The sequence below is a fragment of the Vanellus vanellus genome (genome assembly GCF_965231255.1).
Source record: "Vanellus vanellus genome assembly, chromosome: Z".
In the NCBI taxonomy this organism is placed as follows: Eukaryota; Metazoa; Chordata; class Aves; order Charadriiformes; family Charadriidae; genus Vanellus; species Vanellus vanellus.
Genome location: NC_138908.1, coordinates 79,421,775 through 79,443,679, shown reverse-complemented (window position 1 = coordinate 79,443,679; position 21,905 = coordinate 79,421,775). Strand labels below are relative to the sequence as shown.

Below are 21,905 nucleotides of genomic sequence, written 5' to 3'. Positions count from 1 at the left end.
ACTCCCAGAGTGCCCCCCGCCGCCCCCCCAGCGCTCGCCGCCCATTGGCTGCCTGCGCCGCCGGCAGGCGGAAGAGAGGTGCATGCCGGGAGTTGTAGTTCCCTGGGCGCGGGCGGGGCAGGGGGCTGCGCTCCCGCGGAACTACCGCTGCCCTCGGGGCCGCCCGGCGCCGCCCTCCCGCCGTAGGCTGACCGAGGCGTGGGCCGGCTGAACTACCAGTCCCGGCGCACCTCGCGGCGCAGCTGCGGCTACAGGGTGGCAGAAAGGACAAAAAAGATTATTAAACCCCCGTACCTCCCTCTCCCCCCCCCCGGGCGTTCACGCACACGCCCCCGTCGGTCTCGCCTGCGTGCCGGGGCGTCGACGGTGAGTGGAGCCGGGTGGGGGCCTGCGGAGGATGGAGGAGAAGCCCTCCGCCAGCATCAAGCCCTACCTGGACAAGCTCACCCTGGGCGTCACACGGATATTGGGTGAGTGGGGCTGTGGGAGAGCCCCTTGGGGCCTGGGCGAGGGGGTGCCACTCGGTTGTCATGGAAACCGCCGGGTGGCGGGAAGGGCGGCTCCCCCCCGCAGCCCTCGGGATGGGGCGGGGGGGGCGGCCCGGAGGCCACGGCCTGGTCCTCGCCCCGAGGTGGCGGCGGCAGCGGTGGTGCTGGGCCGGGCCGGGCTGTGTCTGCCTGTGCCGGCCCCGCCGCCGAGAAGCCGTGGGGGCGCCGCGCTGGTGGCTGAACCCCAGTCACACGCGGTCTGGTGAATTTTGTCAAGGTCTCCCCTCTGGCATCGCATAGCTGTGCTGCTGACATGCACAAACACACACACACAAAAAAAAAAAACCGCCACGTTTCTAACGTTTGAGTCAGCAGCAAAAACCCTGAATCTCTCCGCTTAAGACAGCCCTAAAAATAAATAAATAAATAAAAGTCAAAGAAAGAGAAGGTGGTGTTTTGTTCAAGGCTATGCATAATTCATAGCCTCTGTTGTAATTTAGGGTCAGCAGGTAGCGTGCCCAGTGGAAGGGGTTCAGTGTGGTGCAGCACTGTGGCAGAAAACTAATCTGTGAATCTGCTCAGAATCAGCTCCCCATAAATAGTCACCTTGCAGCTTATTCCCATACCCTGGGACTGTTTTCCACAACGTACCCTGCTTGCCATCTCCATTTCTTGCTCAGGTCTTGAGCCTTCTTGCAGCTCTGCAGTTCCCTTTGAAGTTCCGATGGAGTGCAAGGCATTCGACTTCTAAAATTAAGGCTTCTTGGACAGAATTTTACTCATGGTAGTAGAATCACAAGAGTTTGTGAAAGTATTTGCACATAGAAAGGATTTTAGCATCAGACTTTTCATCTCTCGGCAGCTTGGGGCGCAGAACTGTCATATTTGTATGGCTGGAAAGCAATACATCTATCCCAAGTCTTGTGTACAACAGCCCTACAAATTGCAGTTCCAGAATTTCTTCCTATGAATTTTAAAGCTTAAAATTGACCACTGTAATTACCTCACCCAGCCGCTGTATTGCACAACAGTGAGTTTCATCTGGTAACCTAAGTGTATCGCTAATTGCACATGTTTTTAGATAGCTGCTCAGACAGAAGAGATTAAAAGATCGGGTCAAAATTCTTACGGTGGGTTTCAGTGAGGACAGGATTTCACCCTCAACCTCTGTTCAGCATTCTGTTACTGACTTGTTATTCAACTTCTTGGAGTTTTTGGTTTTGTTTTTGTTTTTTCTGTTTTCCAGTTCTGAGGATAACATTATCATTCTACTCAGTGAGAGTGTTAAACACCTTTTTAAAACTACTGATGATCAACTATCATGGCAAATGCTTCTTTGATTTAGTTCTTTGTAAAAAATTACTAGCGCTGCCCACATTTTTACCGCCAAGGCTCAGATGTATGAGATCTGCATGATGTTAACTATGTCCTAAATTAATGTTGCCATATAAACTGTTTTGAGTAGGTGTGTTATTTACACTATCAAGACATAGCAATGCGAGCTTGGCTGTGAAAGTCCTGTAGCATCCCTTTCAGATGGCAGGTGTTTCCTGGTTTGTGTTTGGGTGTTTTTGTTTTACTGCCTGTATCTCTGATTACTTGCATTGCACAATATAGCAGTGTGAACCCCAGTCCATTGCTGTGATGTTTTACTCTGGTTCTTTTCTCCATTTCTCCACTCCTTATGTGAATTTCGTGCATTTTTCTCAGTAAAGAAGTCCAAAGCATGTAAATTGTGCCACCATATTAATTAGAATTGCTGAAATAATTGGGAAACATTGCCAATCTGTTCAGTGTTTGGTTCTTTCAAATAACAAAGGGTATCTCATTCAGAAAGATGCCTTACTTGGTACTTTGCAGCACTAGAATCTATCTTATTTTAAGTCTTATTTTAGGAAGTCTCATGAAACCAGTAGATACTTTTCTGCCTACCATAACATAAAAGCATTAATAGGTATTTAGCTCTGTTGAGTTTGTGAAACAGTTTTTTCAGGAGACAGAAATGATCCTGTAATGAAACTCAACATACTCCTTTTAAGCAAGAAAATTTTGCCCATACGGTATAAGAGAGCTTGAGGCCCAATTTTCCAATGCTGTATGAACAAATGTGCATGGCACCATTTCCAAAATCCTCCTTTAAATGAAGTTTATGTGTGAGGTTGGGGGGAGGGGGTTGTTTTGTTGTTTTGGTTTTTTTTACCTTTTAGCCTGCGGAAGTCCCTACAAGGTGGGAGATTTCTCACAAGCATTATGGAGGTTATAATTTGAGGAAAAAAGAGACTCATCTTTCCCATTGCCAGTGTGATTCGTTTTGCTGGAGTTCTATGACTAACTGCAAATTCCAGAAAGGTTGATTGCTCACAACTAAATCTGCATGGGAGGTGTTAGCTGTTCTGGACTGCCCAAAGCAGAACTATACTTCACTATTTACAGTCTTTATTAGATAAGAATTTAACTATTTAGACATTTCAAAAGATGCTGAGCGTTTACCCAACTTATAGGCAGTATTAGAAGTACAGTAAGGACTGATAATGCTGTGATTTCCTGCTTCAGCTTTCTGTCAGACCATTACATCGACTCTTTCTGATTAATCTGCATTTTTGGAAGCTTTCAGATTAAATGTCCTAAAAATAGGACAGAGTTTACTGCGATCTTGATTCAGAATAGTTAATAGGGAGGGGTCTCCTGAACTAATTAAGCTTTATCCTATACCTTTTGTCTAACCTAGGTGGCTTCTTTATTCCATCAGGAAGAAAAAGCAATCCATGGCAGACTTCCTCTTTTCCTCATTAATGTTTAATGGAGCTGCTGTCCATTCCTATGCGCGTCTGTTAAACATGGCCTTCAGTTTACCCACAGGATATTTTTACTATAACATTCAGGCTTTTAAGATGGAATTTCTCTTTCTTTTGATCTTGGATTTGGTTCAGACCTCGTTAGAAGTTGCAGTTCTCTCGTTCCTAGGCATCTTCTTTGACTGATACAATATTTAATCTTCTGTCATCCCAGATGAGCCATTGTGCATGATGAATTAAACATCCCTGCTGTTTCCTTTGATCACAGAAATAACAATTACTCTGTTATTATAATCTCTTAACTTGTCATAAGGCTTGTATAGCTTAGATGGAAAAGACTGGTTAGATCGTTGATTCCGCACACTCCTTTAGGAGCAGAATACACATGGACAGCTTATATTTGAGCAAGAGACAGGTCCCTCCACCTTGCACCCACCTGTTTGAAATAAGGCTTGGCAAGAGATCAGTCTTCTGTGTGTTGGGGCCCTGCATTGGCCAGAAGGATTACTTAGGTGACCTACTATTATTTTTTTTTTCCTTTTTTCTGTCTTTTAAGTTTGGTTTTCTGGTGCTATGTTTTGCCTTTTAAATTATCTGACAATGTAGCAATGCATACTTCCAATTAAAGTGAAACTTAGACTTCCTGAAACTGAGTGCTGCTCTTCCACCAGCAGAACAGACAAGGACAACACCAAAGCTAGAACGAAAAGCCCAACACCAAAGATAAAAACCAAACCAAAGCTCTCTGGTGCCTGCCTTTCCTGTCTGGTGCACTGTGTATGTTTTACCAGAAAGCAATTACAATATGTGTGACTGCTTTGGGAGCCAATACTTTTACAGCAGAGCCAGTCTTGAAAGCCCTGCATAGCGATCACTTCTACTCAACAGCCCTGTGTGCTGGGCTTGCAGTTCCTACAACAAGAAGTTGGTAGTCTTTCTGGACCTGATCCAAAGTGAATAAAGTCAGTGGGAACTATTTCAGTTGGCTGTAGATGAAGTAAAGCATTATAAAATAAGTGCAAGGGAGGCTTTTCTGCCATCATACACCTGCAAGAATAGCACCGTGTAGATTAGTATCTCACATTTATATAGCATTCTTTCCCATAAAATATTCAGGTGATTTTTATAAATTATGAGCTCGGTGCTTATAGCAGATTTGCATGTGTCCAGCTGGGATTCCAGAGAACTGCTGTTTGCTCGTTCGGGTCCCTTCAGCAGGATCAGATTTCATGTCTGGTCAAACCCACTGAATCCAGCGCTGAAGCGTGCCCATCTTTGTGGAATACAGCAGTTAGCAATTTACAGCAACGCTGCACAACATCTTGTGTCAAGCTGAGAATATCCTACCCGACTGAAACCACAGGGCATGCTTAGAAAGACTTGGTTTGTCTATCTTTTAGAGTTTGCCCATTGATTTTTCTATGAATCCTCTGCAAAAGATCACATACAAAATGTGTGTGCGTATATCTATAAAAACCACCAAAGGATGGCATCATGTGCAGCACTAGGTATCCTCATGCCAAGACATGCTAAGTACAGTTACACACCAAAAAGAAAGCAACTGCTCAGTCACCAGCACAATCCTTGAGGTCATTAATGCCTTTTCCTCAGCTGTCAGTCAGGTTAACTTGCAAAATTGTCTGTCTCACAGTGCTTGGTGTCACCAGTGCCAGCTGCAAACATGTTCCTCTTTCCCTTTTAGAGAATTCTCCAGGAGTTGCTGAGGTGACATTTGTGGAAAAAGAGCCGGCCGAACGCCACACAATCATTTCATGGGAGCAAGTGAGTATTTTCATGCAAACACTGCAGTGACGTCAGTCTAAATGTACAGTAGCCCATGGAGAATGTCAAATGCCGTGAATACCTTGTGTTTGTTTGTGACACAGCCTGCTACCATGCTTAATGCACCATGGAGCCTAAACAGATTATTTTTTTAATTTTTTCACTCAGGTATTACTCTGTGTTTTAGGGTGTTGTATGCACCTGATGTATTAGAGAAACTTGATCAGTGCGGGTATATTCAGAATGACAACTCTTAAGAAGAAATCACATAACTGTAGTAGGCATCAACAGTGGTGACTTAGAGAACAAACATTGTTCTGACTCAGGTCTAAAACCATTTTACAATACCATTTGAGACAAAATGAAGAAGCTCTTTATTATTTATGGGCATTAAAGGTAAAGGCCTCAAGCTGGAAAGTACTACTGAGACACCCAGTTCATTGCAGTTATCTGTTTCTTTTTTCAGTCTCGGCTATTCACTTCCATTTCTCATAGCCCTTCCTTCCACCTCCCCTTTGGCTAACTGATCCAGTCTTTTGGCCAGGGCATGTCCCATTGCCTGTTCTAGAAGACTATACTACCTTGACTCCACTGACCTCGCTGCATCAGCATGTGTGACCAGAGAGCTCCCAAATACTGTTGTGTGACTCTGGTGGGCAGAGGTGGCATTTTTGGTCTCCTTTTTGAATATACATGTGTTTGTCAATCCCATGACCATGGGGGAATACGTGCTTTCTAAGTATCGCTCATACTACGGAAAGGACAGTAGAAGCTGACTGGCCTTTGGAAAGGGGCACAGCTGAGGATGGAGTCCTCCCTCTGCTCCAACCCTAGCTGTACCCTAGCGCATATGCTCCCAGAGATGCCTTGCCACTTACAGTTTTTCCTTAACAGTAGAGAAGAATCTTGCACTAGTTTTGGTGACGCCCCATCCCAATTAATGGTATTAATCGAGACTTTATAAATCCAGGTCAGAATGTATGTGATGTAAAACCTGCATTATTTATTGAATGTTGTACAGTAGCTAGCAACTGTGGTCAGGCAGAAATGTCCGGTTTTTCAGGTTCATGTGAACTGATCCCTGATATCCTGTAGCTGTTGTTCAAGTGTCAGATTAACTGTGCTGGGAAGTCTGAGGCACTGTGACTGTGAGCCAGCTCAGGTCTGGGAGCAGCAGAGCGACAGTCGCACATTCTTCTATTGAATGAAAAGGACTGCTTCTCCTGAACACTCTATTGCTCTCATTTCCAGGTGCTGCTACTCCTCTGAACTAAATTGGGTTCGTTTCAAAATTGAGCTATTCTTGTAAAGCTAAACTTTTAAGTGCTGTAGCCAATGCACATCACTCCAAAGATGCCAAAACAAAACTCCAGCTCCCCCCATTCCCGCCCAGTGATGGACAAAGTAAATTGTGAAAGTAAATGGTGAAAATTAAGTAGATATAGTTGAGCTGGACTGCTAATGGTGAAGGTCTTTGCTGTATATTTCTTTGGATTTGGTTCCAGTTACATTGACAAAACGTGAAATCTCCCTTCTCAAATTGAAAGATAACTGTTTTCTTTTTCCTTTTTTTTTTATTTGAGCTTTGGGGATGAAGTTTGATATCTAACACAGTGCACACAATTGCATATGTCTTGCAGTGATGATCAAGTGAAAGCACTCAGCACCTCACGTGACCCTTCCAGGATGAACTTGTACCTCACTTTTCCTCAAACTCATCCTGCTTGAATTTGAATACAAGTTTGTGTACCCAGTGTTCACTTTTATCACTTTTTTTCTTAACCACTAGGTGGCAATATTTATGCACATAATCATTTCTCCAGCGTGGCGATCTTAGCAAGACCTTGTCATAGTCTATCTTTTTAACTTCCCTCTACATCTTTGGTTATGAAAGTATTTGCAGGGCTTTTTGTGTTATGTGGGGAAAACTGGTCAAACTATTCCCAAACTCACATTCTTTTTCCCCCAAAAAAAACTCTCTTCATTGAGCCTTACCAAATAAAAGCTCCGTTCTTAAGGTATTTTTTTTTTACATTTTTTTCTTGAACCATTTTTTCCAGTCCTATTTCAGTTTTACAATGGAAGGCTATTTCTTCTGAGAGAAAATCTGTGGTATTTAGAAACTCTTAAAACAACTTTTTTTTTTAATTATGAATGGTTAAAATTATATTCTTATAATGCCCGTAGTATGCATTTTTTTGTCTCCATCAGCTGTGTTTCTTAAATTGGCCCATGCCAGTTTTGTGTTAGTATTTAACTGGACGCTACAATGGAAGTTTTAAAATCTTAGATCAGCTTGTTGGATGTCTATTATTTGCTATGAGGCTTTGTAAGGGAAGGCAAGCTCCATGGCAGGAGGCAGTGCAGTAAGACAGTAGGAAAGCATAAGAGATTTTTTTCCAAGAGCTTCTGTAGAGGCAGAAAGAGCTGTTAAGTCCTTAGGCTTCAGGAGATCAAACCTGAAATCAATCCTGAATATTTTATTGGAAGTCAGCACACTTGTGAAAGTATTTAAGGCATATGATTGTCAAGTGTTTACATGGGTAGCATGGCTTCCTCAAAACTTTCAAGGAGTTCAAAAATGTTTTAATAAAAAAAAATACTTTCTTCACCTTTCCTGATGTTTAGACCTACCAAGATGTTATCTTTTCCCCAAGAAAGTAAGACCAGCAATAGAAGGGGGAGTACAGACAGAGGTACCAAGTCACTAGAATACTGGTGCTAATCACTGTATATCATCCTATGAACTCCTATGCCCACTCCTAAAATTAGGCTGGCAACTGCCTTCCTCCCCTTCAGATGCAGTTATTAAAAGTAGGCGTTATATTCAAATATTGCTAGGAGGCACTCTGTTCTCTGCAGTGGCAGTGTCTGAAACACATTTTCTTTTTGCGTCAACCAGAAGGGAAATAAGTCACTCACATTGTTTTGGTTTGCAAAAAGTAGGAAATTGCGTTCTTTTACTAGGAGCTAGACATCCCAGAGCTCAGCAACCCAGCAGGCAAAACAAAATGAAGGGGGTCATTTTGCCTGTTCTCTAATTGGCTTGTTAGCAGTGTCTGAACTGCCCCTGGCTGACTGTAAGCAATCCCTGCCCACCATGCTGCTGCAGCATTGGTGTTCTGCAACCTTTATTTCTCTGTAATAAAATCATAAAAAAGCCCTCAAGCGGTCTGGTGCTTTCCTGTTGTGGACTGTCTTAGGCTGCCAGACAATTTAGAAACTCTCTCTGCACGTAAATCTCACTGGGAACTGCAGTGGTGGTTTCTGGCTATTCTAGAAGTCTTCCTGTTGCTTCTACCGTACCAAAAGTATGCATGCAGGCATGCACATCCACAACAGTCCTTCTTGCCATCCACCTCGTTATGTCCTCCCTCAGCATTAGGTAAGCACGCCATCCCTGATCCCCAGGAGCACGGGATCGGCCCATCTTGAACCTGCCTCGTGGCCCTGACCACAGGAGAGGCGGGGAAGTGGATTCAGCAGAACCAGTGCATGAGGAAAGGTACATTTTTTCAAGCTGCATAATGGGGGAGAGGCTGGAGGACTTTTGGGAGGTCGATAGTGTTTCTCACACATTGTTCCCCTCCTGTGGGGCCTAGTAATATGCTCATTAAAAACTTGGCTACAGAACCCTGTCCTGAAGAGAATTGCCAATCCTTTTTTTTTGTCGCAGGGGACAGGTCTACCCGAGCCCTGTATCTTTTGGGGCAGGAAATCCAAGCAACATGATCTCCTGGGAGCTCCCCCCTTCCCCCCCTCCCCCCTGGCCAGATCAGATTTATAAAAGGTGCAGTGAGAATGTCTCAGTATCTTACGTAAATTAACATCATCTGCATTTGCTTACAGCTAGGGCAGACCAGTCACAAAACAGCATGACACAGGGAGAGAGAAAGGTAGCTGCTGATTTGCTCTGCTATGTGGAAGCCCTGAGAAGTGACATAAATCCCTTCCTTCTGTCCCCAGAAGTTGGATAAAACTCATTCAGTTTTTTAGAGAAGTCCCTCTAGAGCAATAAGCTTTGATTGCTGACCATTTCTTTACTATATTTGTTTGGGAGGCATTGTTAGAACAGTGCTTTAAGTGAATAGACATATGTCAGTATTTTAGCTCTGGATCCAGCGTTGGTCAGGTCTTGGCAGTAAGGCTACCCTGGTTCTAATATTCTTCTCTTTCCTCAATGGACTGTGCTTTCTTGGGAGACTATTTGGGGATATTATGGGCAATAAGCAAAAGAAATAGAACCCACACACCATATTGGGCACTTGGGATATTTTGTTTTATGAGCTGATGAGTGTAACCAGATGCCTGGAGTGAAAACAGCTGCTTGCTAGGGCTGTGGTTAAGCCACTTCTGGCGCGTTACTAGGAATACTGTATTTTATGGGGCTGGAAATCACAACCCTGCAAACTACCAGTTGAGCAGGGGGAGTACAGAGATTGAGAAGGCATTTTTAAGATGTGGTAGTGGGTTGTTTCTCTGACTCTGCTGTCAGAAAACCACTGTTTTGAAGTCACAGGATCGTGTCTCTAAGCATAATCTGACAGATTAGTCAAATCCTTTCAGTCAGATGGGAAAGATGGATATTAGTGAAGTTTTCTATATAGTTGTTTTTTCCTATAGAGCCCAGATTTGCTCTGGTACAGTGTTTTTCACCCATTGTATTTTGTACCATCGTTTGGAAAGTCATGCAAAGAGACATGGTTAGAAGAATCCAAAAATAAAATGGAGAGGGCACACCTTTGGAGAAACGTGCGCATGTTCATCTTTCCATCTAGAAAAAGAGTATTCAGAGCAGAAAATCTATCCAGATGTGATTTTTCCCTTGTCTTAATCGGCTATGTTTGTTAAACTGGGCTGTGCCTGGTTTGTGGTAGTATTTAGCTGAATATTACGGTCAAAGTTTTAAAATCTTAGGTTTTGTCATCCCAGTGGATCTGGTTCTCGTGCTTAGAGGAGAACACCCACTGAAGTCAAGAGAGCTGTTCCCACATGTATTTTTACTGCTGGGGTAGATTAGTTAAAACTGGAGAGGTTGAAATGGGCTGAAAGTGCTATGTAAACATTTGTACTCTTCTAAGACTTTGTCCAAGTCTGTCATATTTTCTTTCTCCATAGTTTTAAACCTAGTCACTGTGCTTACAGCTACAGCTTGAAATTGGAAATGCTGAAAGCACAGCATGAAATTATAAATATTTAGGACTGAGAAGAACCCACAGAAGAAGGTGTGTTTGTTAAAGGTATTTGAAGAACTTCAGATATGTCTGTGTGGTTTAGTGATCTCCTGAAACTTACCACCAGGGCCTTAGCCATCAGCAGTCTCTTATCAAAGGATGATAAGTTCTTCCTAAAGCGAAGTTTCTACAGTATCAGATTCTCTGCTTTAATACCTGTTGCCTCTGAAAATCTGGGTTAGAAAAGCACTGTGCTAGTGACCAGGCTGCTGATGGGGCATGTCAAGTGACCTGCCCTATCACAAGCTGCAAAGCCATTAGTATCTGGGACTCCTCGGCAGCAGTCGGTCAGGATAAATGAATATGCTTAGGAAGTAAGTTAACACACAGGAGTGAAGGTTGTGGGCGTTAGAGGGTCCTGCACAGCATATACACCACAGTTTAGGGGACAGGGACTGTAAGAACCCAAAGAAAGTGACTACAAATAAGGCTTTAACAGGCAGAAGGGCTGCCCTGGTCCTAGGAGAGGGAGAGGATGTGGACAGGAGGAGGCCAGTGCCTTCCCTTGCTGGTTCCAGTCACTGATGACCAGAGGCCAGTGTTGCAGCTGGATGCACAGCTGGCAGGTAGCTCCTGCTGGATAGATGCATTGAGGCAACGTTAGGGCAGATAACTGGGTATGCACAAGTTGCAGACATGGGGAAGAATCTGATCAGCATCTCTTGAGATGTTACAAATTTGTGCCCTAAGTAAACCAGAGCTATATGAACTGCATGTGCATGTTTCTTTTCCTTAACTACCGGTTACCCGAATATTCTTCCTTTATTTTATGAGACTTTGAATGTTACATTTTCTAGTAGCTGTAGGGAAATAGTCCCAGCAGAGGCACAATATTGGAAACCTGTTAACATTGGACTCCTCTGCTTTCTCCAAAGCAATTTCATAACTGCTCCAAAACCCACCCAGGCCTCTGAGGCCAAGCTGTGAATTCCTACCTGAATAATATCTTGATCTGTGGCAGGTTAAGCCTGCATGAGGGACAGCAATACTGATCTATAAATATTCTTAAATTTTGTAATTCTACCTTTTCTTGCTTTGAGTGTCAAACTCACTGCACAAAGAGCAGGCTGTGTCCAATAGCATGTCTTTAAAACTGACTGCATAAAAGAAATACATATTTTTTAGAAAAGGATAAAAATCCTGTCACAAAAGTACTTGAATTATCAGACATGCTATGTTGCAAATCTCACGTTATTTGTCCATTTTTCCTGTGAAATGTAGCGCCCAGAGTCCTGTGATTATCAACAGGTCTCAGATCAACATTTTAAAGAAGTTTTCTCTCCTCCTGGTTTAATGACAAAGCTTGACCCTCAGGGGGCTCATTTGTGTCTTTGTTCATGAGCAGATTTAAAAGCACATGGGACTGAAAAAGGCAAATGACCACAAGTTGCAACTTGGAGGTTCAGACTGCAGTTAGGAAAACTTTTTCACAAGGAGGGTGGTGCAGCCTTGGGCAAGTCAACACAGCGATTGTGGAACATGCATCATTGGAGAGTATCCTGAGTCTGATTCTTTGGGATTCTTGAGTTTGAAGATTTTAAATGTGAACTCACTTCAATATTTCTCGATCTGTTTTTTCTCTAAAACAATTACAAACAAAACAACAGATAACTCCTTTAGTCATGCATATTGTGTGGTTTCTTAAAACTGACAGGCTTCCATACTGTTTCATTTTGTGTTCTTGACCCATCAACAGGAATGGAGGGTCACTGGTCTGCAGCCAGTCCTGTCACTAGGAGCAGTGCCTGCAATTGCCTATAGCTCTTTGGGCTTCCTGTTGCTCTGAGGATTAAGCCTTTATCCTCCCTTCCACATATTTGTTGCTTAGCTGAAGACTCTTCTGTTAAGAAAGGCTCCTTCCACAACCAAGACATGTATAGGAGAAGGGTTCTGGTTCTTCAGAGCACTCTCACCAGCTCACTGGAGTTGCTTCTTTCACTGTTGGCTCAGAAGGAAGCAGGCTTAGGAGCCCCAGCCAACTGCTGAAGTTTAGTGGGATGAAGCCAGACCATCAGGTTTGTGAGACTGACTCTGTGTGTATTTGTACACATACTGTTTGTTAAGTGAAATATCCAATCTGCTTGATTATATGAAACTTTTGAGTCTGTGCTTCTCTCACTTGGAACTGAAATCCCTCAGAAAAAGAGAGTCCTTATGCTAATATTATACGTGCTTTAGTGGAACAGGTGAGTTTAGTCTGATTTCACATAAAGCAAAACTCTACTCATGTAAGCCATATATATGAAAAAGCTGATTGTTCTTATATATGTGATCTTGGAGTGGCTCTTAATGTCAAAGGATGATAATGTCATTTCAGTTGGGGAGCAATCCTGTAATAATCATCTGATGACTGCTCATTGTGAAATTTTCCCAAGTCACCTTTGTTAATACAGTAGCACAGATCCAAGAAACATGCGGTTTTCTAACATGCGGTTTTAGGAAGAGATATCTGAGCTGATTTGAGTCATCTTGGATTTCCTTCGTGTTTCTAATGACGATTAATACCTTTGGTGGCAAATACTTCTATACCAATATTCAGTTGGTTTTTGGGTTTGGGGCACATTCTGCATTTTCCCATAACACTTTGATTGTGATTTGCAGAAAAACTCCTGCATACTGCCAGAGGATTTAAAGAATTTCTATCTGATGACCGATGGCTTCCAGATGACCTGGAGTGTGAAGACTGATGGTAAGTCCATGTATTCCTCTCCACTGATACCCTCTTTTTATTGCAGCCAGTCTTTCCTTTGCAGAATCTCTTAAATTTCAAACTTACTTTCTGCACAGTCCATACACAGCTTTCAGCATGCTGCATTAGTCTGAGCAAAAGCACATGCACCAAGTGAAAAATTAGCACCATTCCTTAACTTGCAAAAAAAAATGAAGTAGTTTGTTTCTGCTAGGCAGCTTGATCAGTGACTAAAGAAAACTGACCTCTGAATTAATAAGTGAGTGCAACTCTGCATGGGATCGTAGACTGTGTTACAAATGTCCTGGTGAGGAAAAAAACATGACTGCACATAGAGGTCTCTTCCTGATGCAACAAGGCAAAGCCTATTGCTTGCATGTGCTGAAGTTCCACAGAACAGATATGTACACTGAACACTGGCTAGAAACCAAACAAGTCTTCATGACATAAATAGCATTCTGTAACACACTGACCATCTGTTGACACTCAGATTGAGGTATGTAGTTTAAATCTCGTACCTAGACTCCCTCTGTAGTCCATGGAGAGAGCAGCTCTAATACGTTATCCTATTGTAAAGCAGTAGGAAGAGTCACCCTCTCATAATGACTCTACTCATTAAAAGGTGTATGTACGTGCTGGAGCCTGATTCTGCTTTCCACCAGCTAAAGTCCATTCACTGGAGTTATTTCTGGAGTCAGTGGTGTAAATGAGAGCTTTATTTTTCATCTTTGTTTGGCAAGAATGAGGCGGTTTGTTCACTCTGCAATGGAGCCCTGCAACTATTATCCTGGCTCTTGTTGCCTTCAAGTGAGGTTGTCAAATTGTGCTGTGGACACTGCTCACTTCTGGAGATGGGTGTCAAATACAGGGGTTTCCTCAGGAAGTTGAATTTCATTTCAGAGATGGTTGACATCAGGATTCTAACACATGCACTAAGTCCCATTGTGTTCCAAGTGGGATTTAGTGTATTGTGACCTCTGAAGAGTCTTGTTTTCAGGGCATACAAGAGCACAGAGACCAAGGCAGCTCACATAACTGTCTTGTTTGAGCAAGCATCCAGTAGTGCCTTCTGAGGCCCTTCACACTGGCACATGGCTGAACAGGGTCCTTGTTGACTTGTTGTCTGGTAACAGTACTAGTCCTCAGAAGGAGAGACAAGTGACAAGTCCTCAAGTGTTCATTCAGGAGTACCCACATGTTGACACACTGATAAAATTCTGTGTTGGAGTGGAATCCAAGAGGATGCACCATGAGCAGATACATGGAGTGGAAGAGGACGAGCTTCCCAATAAGCTGTGAATGGGTGGGTTGGTTTCTGGTAGGAAAGACAGCAGCAGGGAAAAGAGTTTTGAGGAGGTGGCTGTAGGTAGCTGGGATTTTTAATAGCCAGTTTCACAGGGCTGGGCTAACAGCTGCAGCACAGGCTTAGTCAGCAGTGTAATTCTCATACCTGCACGACTCTGAGATGGTGTTGCATCACCTGTAAGTATGATTCTGTGTTTGAAAAAGCCTAATATTTGCTCCTGTAGACCCTGACTTGGTTAATTGTCCAGCTCTGCTGGGTATACCCATCTTTTCTCACGCTCTGTGTTTTGGAAGATGTTAAGTTGATGTGTGGAGGAAAAGAAATACCTCCTATGCTTTCCTGACAGTGGGTGTGATTAATGATCAGTCTTATTGCAGATACCCCGATGCCCCTGGGCTCCATGGTGATTAATAGTGTCTCAAAGCTATGTCGGCTTGGGGGTTCCTCTATGTACACTCTTCCTAATGCACCAACTCTTGCTGACCTGGAAGATGACACGGATGAGGAAGGTAAGGTCCTGTTAGCAGGCTAGAAAACATGCTCTGTCTCATCTCTTTTGCTCTGTTAGGGTAATGTTAGGATATAGCATATGGATATAGCAACAGAAAAGGTCATTCCAAGTAGATGGGGTTTTCTTTGTCTCCTGGGCCAGATCTATTTTATGTCCTATTAGTCCCCTACAGTCTTGAAAAGTGGACCTGTATGCTCTAAATCTCATGGGGATTGTTAATGCTGCCAGTCACTAGTATTGTTTGCATACTCTTTAACAGCCTGGAAGCCCTCCTGATGTGTCTTTTCCCTCTTTAAATTTTTAAGTGAGGCTTCCTCCAGTGATTCAACTTCTAGTCTTTGTGTGCTTATGGGTTTACATGAACAAAAGATAACAGGTTTTGTGTTGGTAGTGAAAAGACAGCTGGATATGCTCTTTGGAATTGGAGAAATAACTCTGGTAAATGTGTGAGGTGACACTGGAAAATATGCATTTCCAGACTGCCTAAAAATGCTGGGAATCCTGTACTTTGGAGAGAAAAACAAGAAAAAAAGTCCACTGTTCTCAGAGCTCTTCCGATCTAACAAGACTATTTGATTTAAGTCTTGTCTCTGAATCTCTATAGCTCCTGTAGCTTCTAAATGTGGCTTATAGTTTCTTTTTGCACATTCCAGCTTGGCTGCAGTCCTAATCTTCTAGCCATTGTAATGAAATTGGTCAAATTCTGCTTCCGTTTAGCCACTCAGACCTGCACTGATGCACTTATAAGGTACAATGAGAAAAAGTTACATCGCCACCAGTGTTCTCATCCTGACTTCCATGGAAAGCTCTTCTGAGGAGTACAGCTCTTGTGGCCCCCTTTTTCCTCATCAGCATTAGAATTCAAAACTGTATTCTGCAAGAACTTGCAGCTGCACAATCCCAAAATGGTCCTGTAGAAAGTCTATGTGGTGGTTGTGGGTCAAAAGTTGGATATGAGTCAGAACGTGTGGCTTTTGAGAAGGATGCTGATGTCACACTGGAGTATATAAAAAAAATGTATATGTCTCCAAGTTCATAAGTCTTCTGTCAAGAGAAAAAGAATAAACTGTTCTCCCTGTCCTCCCTAGAAAAAAGAAAGTAGGGCAAGAAAGAAATGATGGCTAGAACAGAAGTAATGGGCTTCAATTGCAGCAAGGAAGATTCAGGATCCACATGAGGAAAAGTTCTAAGTGATAACAATGGATATGGATTGACTGCCTGGAGCTTGTGGCGTCTCCAATACTAGAGGACTTTAAGAAAAGGTTAAACACCTCTCAGGAGTGGCATCTATAAAGCTGATCTTGCTTTATGCCAGGAAAGGACTAGAGGGCAGCTTGATGTCTTTTTTCAGCCATCAGATTTTTACTCTTTTGTTGAAGATTAAAATTTTTCTCAACTTATCTTTTTTTTTTTTTTTTTTTTTTAACACAGGGAGCTAAATCCTCTCCAAGAAGTATAAATATAGTAGTTTGATTTAGTTCTTCCTCAGCTGATTTATTAATAAGTATCAAATAGATTAATTGTTTGCAACTGAGTCACAAGTCAGTTTTCCAAATATGTTTAATGAAGATTTTTTTCTGTTTTCAGGTAATGGAGACAAACCAGAGAGGCCACACTTTGATTCTCGTAGTCTTATCTTTGAATTAGACCCATGCAATGGGAATGGCAAAGTTTGTCTTGTTTATAAGCACGCTATACCAGGTAAGACTGAAAAGAGCAAAGTTGTTAATCATCTCTTGTTGTGGATTGTATCTTGATGCCACATGTGTAGAATCATCTTAAATTTCTGATCTTTGCAATTTGTAGGTGAACATTTGCTGGGACACCCTGTTCTCCACTGAATTCAGGGGCTAAACATTACAGAGACTTAACTGTGGCTAACACTTTCCCTCCCTTTAATGTTTGAGTCTGAGTTATGATTTCCGCATGCATAGCATACTTGCATACTGAAACAAGAAAGCATTCATGTATGACCTACAGACAATCATGTTGAAATAATGCAGAAAGCTAGAGCTCAGCCACTAACGTATCTCTGGTTACGTGCATGTCTTGGAACAATTCCCTCACATTTTGATGAGAAAGGGTGTAATCCTGCTTAGAAGCAAAAGGAATATGGTAAAAAAGGTCCTTAGCTGATTGAGACAGACTTAGACTGGTTCTTTCACCTTGTGCATGGATGTAGAGCCTCCAGGTGCTAACTAGGCTAAAATCTGGCAGGAAGAGTTGAACAGGAGAGAAAAGATGTGAGCTGAGCTGTTGCTTCTGACAGATACACAGAAAGCTGCTATCAGTCAGGGGTTGGTGAAATATCCAAGTCACTTGTACAGTATTTGTCATCTGATACAGTGCACAGGTCACTACGTGTATGTGTATACCTGTATGTTCGCTGTGTGGGGGTGTGCAATTGTGATATACCTATTCTTAAGAAAATCCTTTGGTTGTTATCTTGTGTCCTTCATTGGGTGTGACTGCAACACCCAAGGCACTTCTTACTTGTCCTCTTGCCTTCCAGTCTTGGCAATTTCGCAATACGCAGTGGGTAACCAGAGCAAGGGGAGGGAGCATTGTTTACAGATGTTGATGTCAGTACAGGGGGTAGTGTGTTTAATTGACAATGTTCAGCATCTCAGTTTCCCAAGTAAAATCACTTTTTTTATGCTCCAAAGGATGTCACCACCAGAGAAATATTTGATCACTGTGGAAGGATTTTGCAAAATGTGTTTTTGTTGGCAGCATGCACTGCCGTGACTTCCAGACTCTGGACTCAATTCAGTAATCCAGATGACTGACAATTGAGTTAGTTGCTTTTTACTTTGTGGGGTAGATAAATGTTTGCCATAATTGTACTTTGAACTTACTCTACAAAGCTGTTGATGTCCAAGTCTGTTCCATGTAGAACATCAGTCCCAGGTTGGGAAGGAATAGCATTGCATCCATTTTATGGTGGAGACAATGAATATAATGGCCATTGCACAAGTATTTTTAGTAAAGCTGGGAGCAGAACTAAGTCCTTTTTATTCCCCACGTCTAACCATTAAACCATGTTGCCTCTGGATAATCATCTATGTTAGTTGGGGATGCTGCATTTTAGAAGCTGCAGCCTTTTTGATAAGTGTGTTGTGTCTCCCACCTGACAATGGCCAGGGGTTGGTCTTATCACTAGAAAGCAACAGTATAATTTGTGTTTGTTTTCTTCTAGTTGTCTCCCAAGACACAGAGATATGGTTCCTGGACAGAGCTCTGTATTGGCATTTCCTCACCAAAACCTTCACAGCCTACTACCGCCTGCTCATTACCCACCTGGGTCTCCCACAGTGGCAGTACGCCTTCACCAGCTATGGGGTCAGCCCCCAGGCCAAGGTAGGACAGCAGGATCCAGCTCAACGGTATCTTGCATAAGCATAGACTGGTAAAACATCTTCACACCTTTTGACAAGCAGTCTGTAGGCTCAGGTGGGCCTCCATAGTGAGCCATGGAAGGGGCCATGAGTCTTTCCCCTATAGTGTGTTAACAGTCATTTGTTTATGTTAATGAATTCACTAACATTGTGTTAGCCCTGCTTTTCTCACCCAAGTTGGGCTCTACCTTTAAGCTCTAATAGCAGCTAGTGGAACCTCAATTATTTCTTTGCTGTCTTGACTCTGAAGCTAACCTCACTTCCGTGCTTCCTGGGGAGTGAGGAGATGTAAAGCCGTTCATCCCCACACCCATGTAAGATTTGTCCAGATCAGTTTTCTGGGCATAGCACTGAGCAAGAACCTACTACTCTCTGGGTGGAGAGGAAAGTCCAGGTACACATTAGGCAGAAGCCCAGAGGAAGACTATAAGCTTGACCCTTGCCAAGAATATTAATTCCTTTGCATCCTTCTCAGTTATGAAGGGATATCTTCATAAAGTGATGCCCAAAAAGGGGCAATTTATATGCCAGCAGTTCTCTAAGTAGTTACAGGAGAGCTACAGGTACATCCCCATGACAATTCCAGCCCCTTATTATTATTAAAGCTGCTATTCTGCTCTGCCAGAGCCCTGCTATTAGAGGCTCCTGCCATTCCTCTGTGCTGTGCTTGGCTTGGCTTGCCTTTCTGTAATTTTCCTGCTAGAATATTTTATTATGTCCAGTATATTCACAAAACTTAGTGAAATCATTTATGTATTCCCTAATTATTTGCAACCTCTGTTAGTTAAAATCCTCCGAGTATGTTAACCATTTTCATTTTTAAAGGTCTTCAAGGATGGTATATTAGAACTGTTTTCCATTAAGCAGTACATGAAAAGATTGCCATCTACATTTTGGTTTTGATCTTTTGTTTATCTTGTTCAACACTTTGCTGATGGTTTCAGTGGGATTTGTAATACCATAACCCCTACAGCTTTATTTGCTGGCTTCGTCAATGGATAACTGATAGGAAAAACACTAAGAGGTGAGAACTGCAGGGCATGACGTTGTGGTGGCATCTGGGAACAACAAAAAAAAATGATTGTTGTCACTTCTAGATGTAAAATCAGGGTGAAGAGAAACAAACACAAAATCCTTCGTGTAAAGAGTTAAAAAATGGTATTATTGCATGTGTGAAGAGAGGGAGGCTATATTTTGAGAAGTTCAACTAGTTTGGTTCCATTTTATAAGCACTTTTAAATTCCAAGGTTTTTTAATCTTTTCTGCTTCTCTGAATCTAAATAAATGTAGTTTAGTGTCATCCCCTCCCTTTGCTTTTCCTCCTGTGGTTTAAATCAGGAGTTGCTCCTGATAGGAGTTACACTGCAGGAAAGGTAGTGTTAGGTTTGTGTCTGTTTCTCCTCTTTGCTGTCTGGAATGTGGGGCAGTTCCAGGGCTGTAGCTGTGCCTTGTGTATCCTTATCACAAGGCACTCCATGCAGTCCTGTAAACTGCGAACTGATAAGTGGTGTATGATTAAAATCAGATCTCAGGTGTGAGGGGGAACAGGGTGGAAATGTCTAGTTGCAGTTTGATTTTAACCTCTTCCTTCCCCACCATCCTTCCTTTCAGCAATGGTTTAACATGTATAAACCCATAACCATCAACACAGCTCTCCTCTCTGAAGAAGCTGATTCCTTTGTGAACAAGCTGGACCCCAATAAGGTATTTAAAAGCAAGAACAAAACTCCAGTGATCAAAAAGAAACCACCCTCCCAGCCAGCAGGCTCCCAAAAGAGTCACACAAGCATGACCTCCTCCAAGACATCCTCACTAGCTGGGAATTCTTCAAGGAAGTGAGACCCCCAGATCTGACCCTGGACAGCATTTGCAATAAGCTTTGATGTTCTCTGATGGAGAGTCTCAGCAGTTCAAACCAAGTTCCTTGTGCATGAATAGATGCGCCCATGGAAAACACATTGCAGCATTTGCATGAAATATACCCACGATATACTTTGACAAAGGAAAGATGTAGTTCCCAGAGACTGAGGAAAAAAACTTGAGATGTTCATTTTATTCCCTTCTGCTACTTGCAGCATGTACTTTTCAGAGGGCATGAAGAAGCCCTTGATGTCACTGCTCCATAGGAAAGCTTTTGTTCCTGTGCAACTACAGCAATGAAATGAAAGCAAATGTAAGTCACTGTTACTTTAATAGACCCATGCTGAAACACAGTACATGAAGATATTTCTGCCATCTCCTTTGAAAGAAACCTCTCCTGACCTTGCATGGTATGGGAGCAGGATGGAACCCACTGAACAAAGAAATATCTTCCGCTTCAGACAGAATCAAATTCCACACTTCCCTTTGCTCCTTCCAACTTCTGCTCTGAGATTCATGGTACAAAGGGACTTGGGGCTTCCATGTCTCTGCATTGCCCTAGTCACTTGTTCTGCAGCCCAGACCACTTTTTGGCCTCTGTGCCATGTCTTTTCAGGTAGTGTCATTTGTGTGCTGTCCTTCCCAATAAGCCTGAAGGCAGCCAGAAGCTGCAGGATCTCTCATTGCCTCTGCTCTCCCCTCTTGTGGGAACTGCTGAGCCAGGGCAGGTCAGTGGTGTTAAAAGTAGGAGTTCCATAAGCCAGGAAGACCCCTTGGTTTGTCATACATTTGTTTGCAAAGTTGACCATTCGAACAGCCTTTGTCACTTTTCAATTGGGCAGGATCTGACCAGGGGCCACAGAGATCCTACAGCCTTAGAAGCCCCTGATGCTGTTTTCTGTACTGTAAGTTTTCAGGTTAGAACTGCACTTTAACCCATTCACTGCTGGTTTTCAGTTACATCTGGTTGTTTCCATTACCTGTCTATGCCATTCTGTCTTCTTAGGTGTGCTGGAAACATGGTAGCAACCCACACATTTTATGCCTAAGCAGGGAAATCAAAGTCACCATCTTCAAATAAGCATTGATTATTTAAACATCATCACCTTTTATTTATGAAACAGTCACATAATTACACAAGAGAAACCTACCTCACAGGGATGTTGTGAGGTTTTCACAAGTATTTGTATGGCCTTCAGAAAGATGAAGCCACCCTGTAAGTGCTCGATACTATTTTAATAAAGATTTCCATATTTTCCTCCAGAGTGATTGGCTATTTGAAGATGCTTTTGGGAGCACACGCACAAGGATGTGTGGTAAGAGCAGGGTGCAGGCTGGATTGTGTGGGGATTTTTTTTTAATGCAGTGGAGAATCTCTGACTGAGAAGAGATGGGTCACAGCGCCTTCTAGCTAATCCATCTTGAGCTACTCTGAAGTTCCCATTCCCAGTTTAGTTCACACAGACAAAAAGTCTCAGCTGTGTGACAGCTGTTCCACTTCTGTCCTGCACTCACTGTTGAAAAATCTCTGCAGCCATCAGCCCTGGCTCTGACATGCTTTGCTGGCTCCCAGCACTGCTCAGGGCCCACCTGCAGGTGCAGTTGCTGCATTACCTGGCAGCTGCCCTCTGCCACCCCCAAATGTGAGAAAATCCTTTAATGCTCTTCAGCACTCTTAAGCCGATGAGAGTCTTGTGCTGGGTGAAGATCTGCTGTAGCTGCTTTGCTAATATAAGGTCAGCTCTAATGAAGAAGCAGAGATGTCAGTACCTGCCACCCCGTGCCACAGGAATACATTAGTAATCCTTTTAATAGTCAGATGTGAATGATCATTAAAGACAG

At 42.9% G+C, this 21,905-nt stretch overlaps 1 protein-coding gene across 1 annotated transcript; it reads left to right on the top strand.

Annotated features, from left to right (window-relative positions):
- Nucleotides 1-337: 337 nt before the first annotated feature.
- On the top strand, nt 338-21,318 carry TPGS2 (tubulin polyglutamylase complex subunit 2). The gene is made up of 7 exons (XM_082497000.1): nt 338-470; nt 4,986-5,065; nt 12,901-12,988; nt 14,672-14,803; nt 16,393-16,506; nt 18,005-18,165; nt 19,815-21,318. The coding sequence occupies exons 1-7, from the start codon at nt 398-400 to the stop codon at nt 20,040-20,042; spliced, it is 876 nt and encodes a 291-aa protein (XP_082353126.1). The 5' UTR covers nt 338-397; the 3' UTR covers nt 20,043-21,318.
- The last annotated feature ends 587 nt before the right edge of the window (nt 21,319-21,905 follow it).

Bases quoted from the DNA above. Each gene is read 5' to 3' on its own strand.
- TPGS2 (XM_082497000.1), top strand. From the start codon at position 398: ATGGAGGAGAAGCCCTCCGCCAGCATCAAGCCCTACCTGGACAAGCTC. The intron at 471-4,985 runs GTGAGTGGGGCT...TTTCCCTTTTAG, and splicing joins GGGCGTCACACGGATATTGG to AGAATTCTCCAGGAGTTGCT. The intron at 16,507-18,004 runs GTAAGACTGAAA...GTTTTCTTCTAG, and splicing joins TTATAAGCACGCTATACCAG to TTGTCTCCCAAGACACAGAG.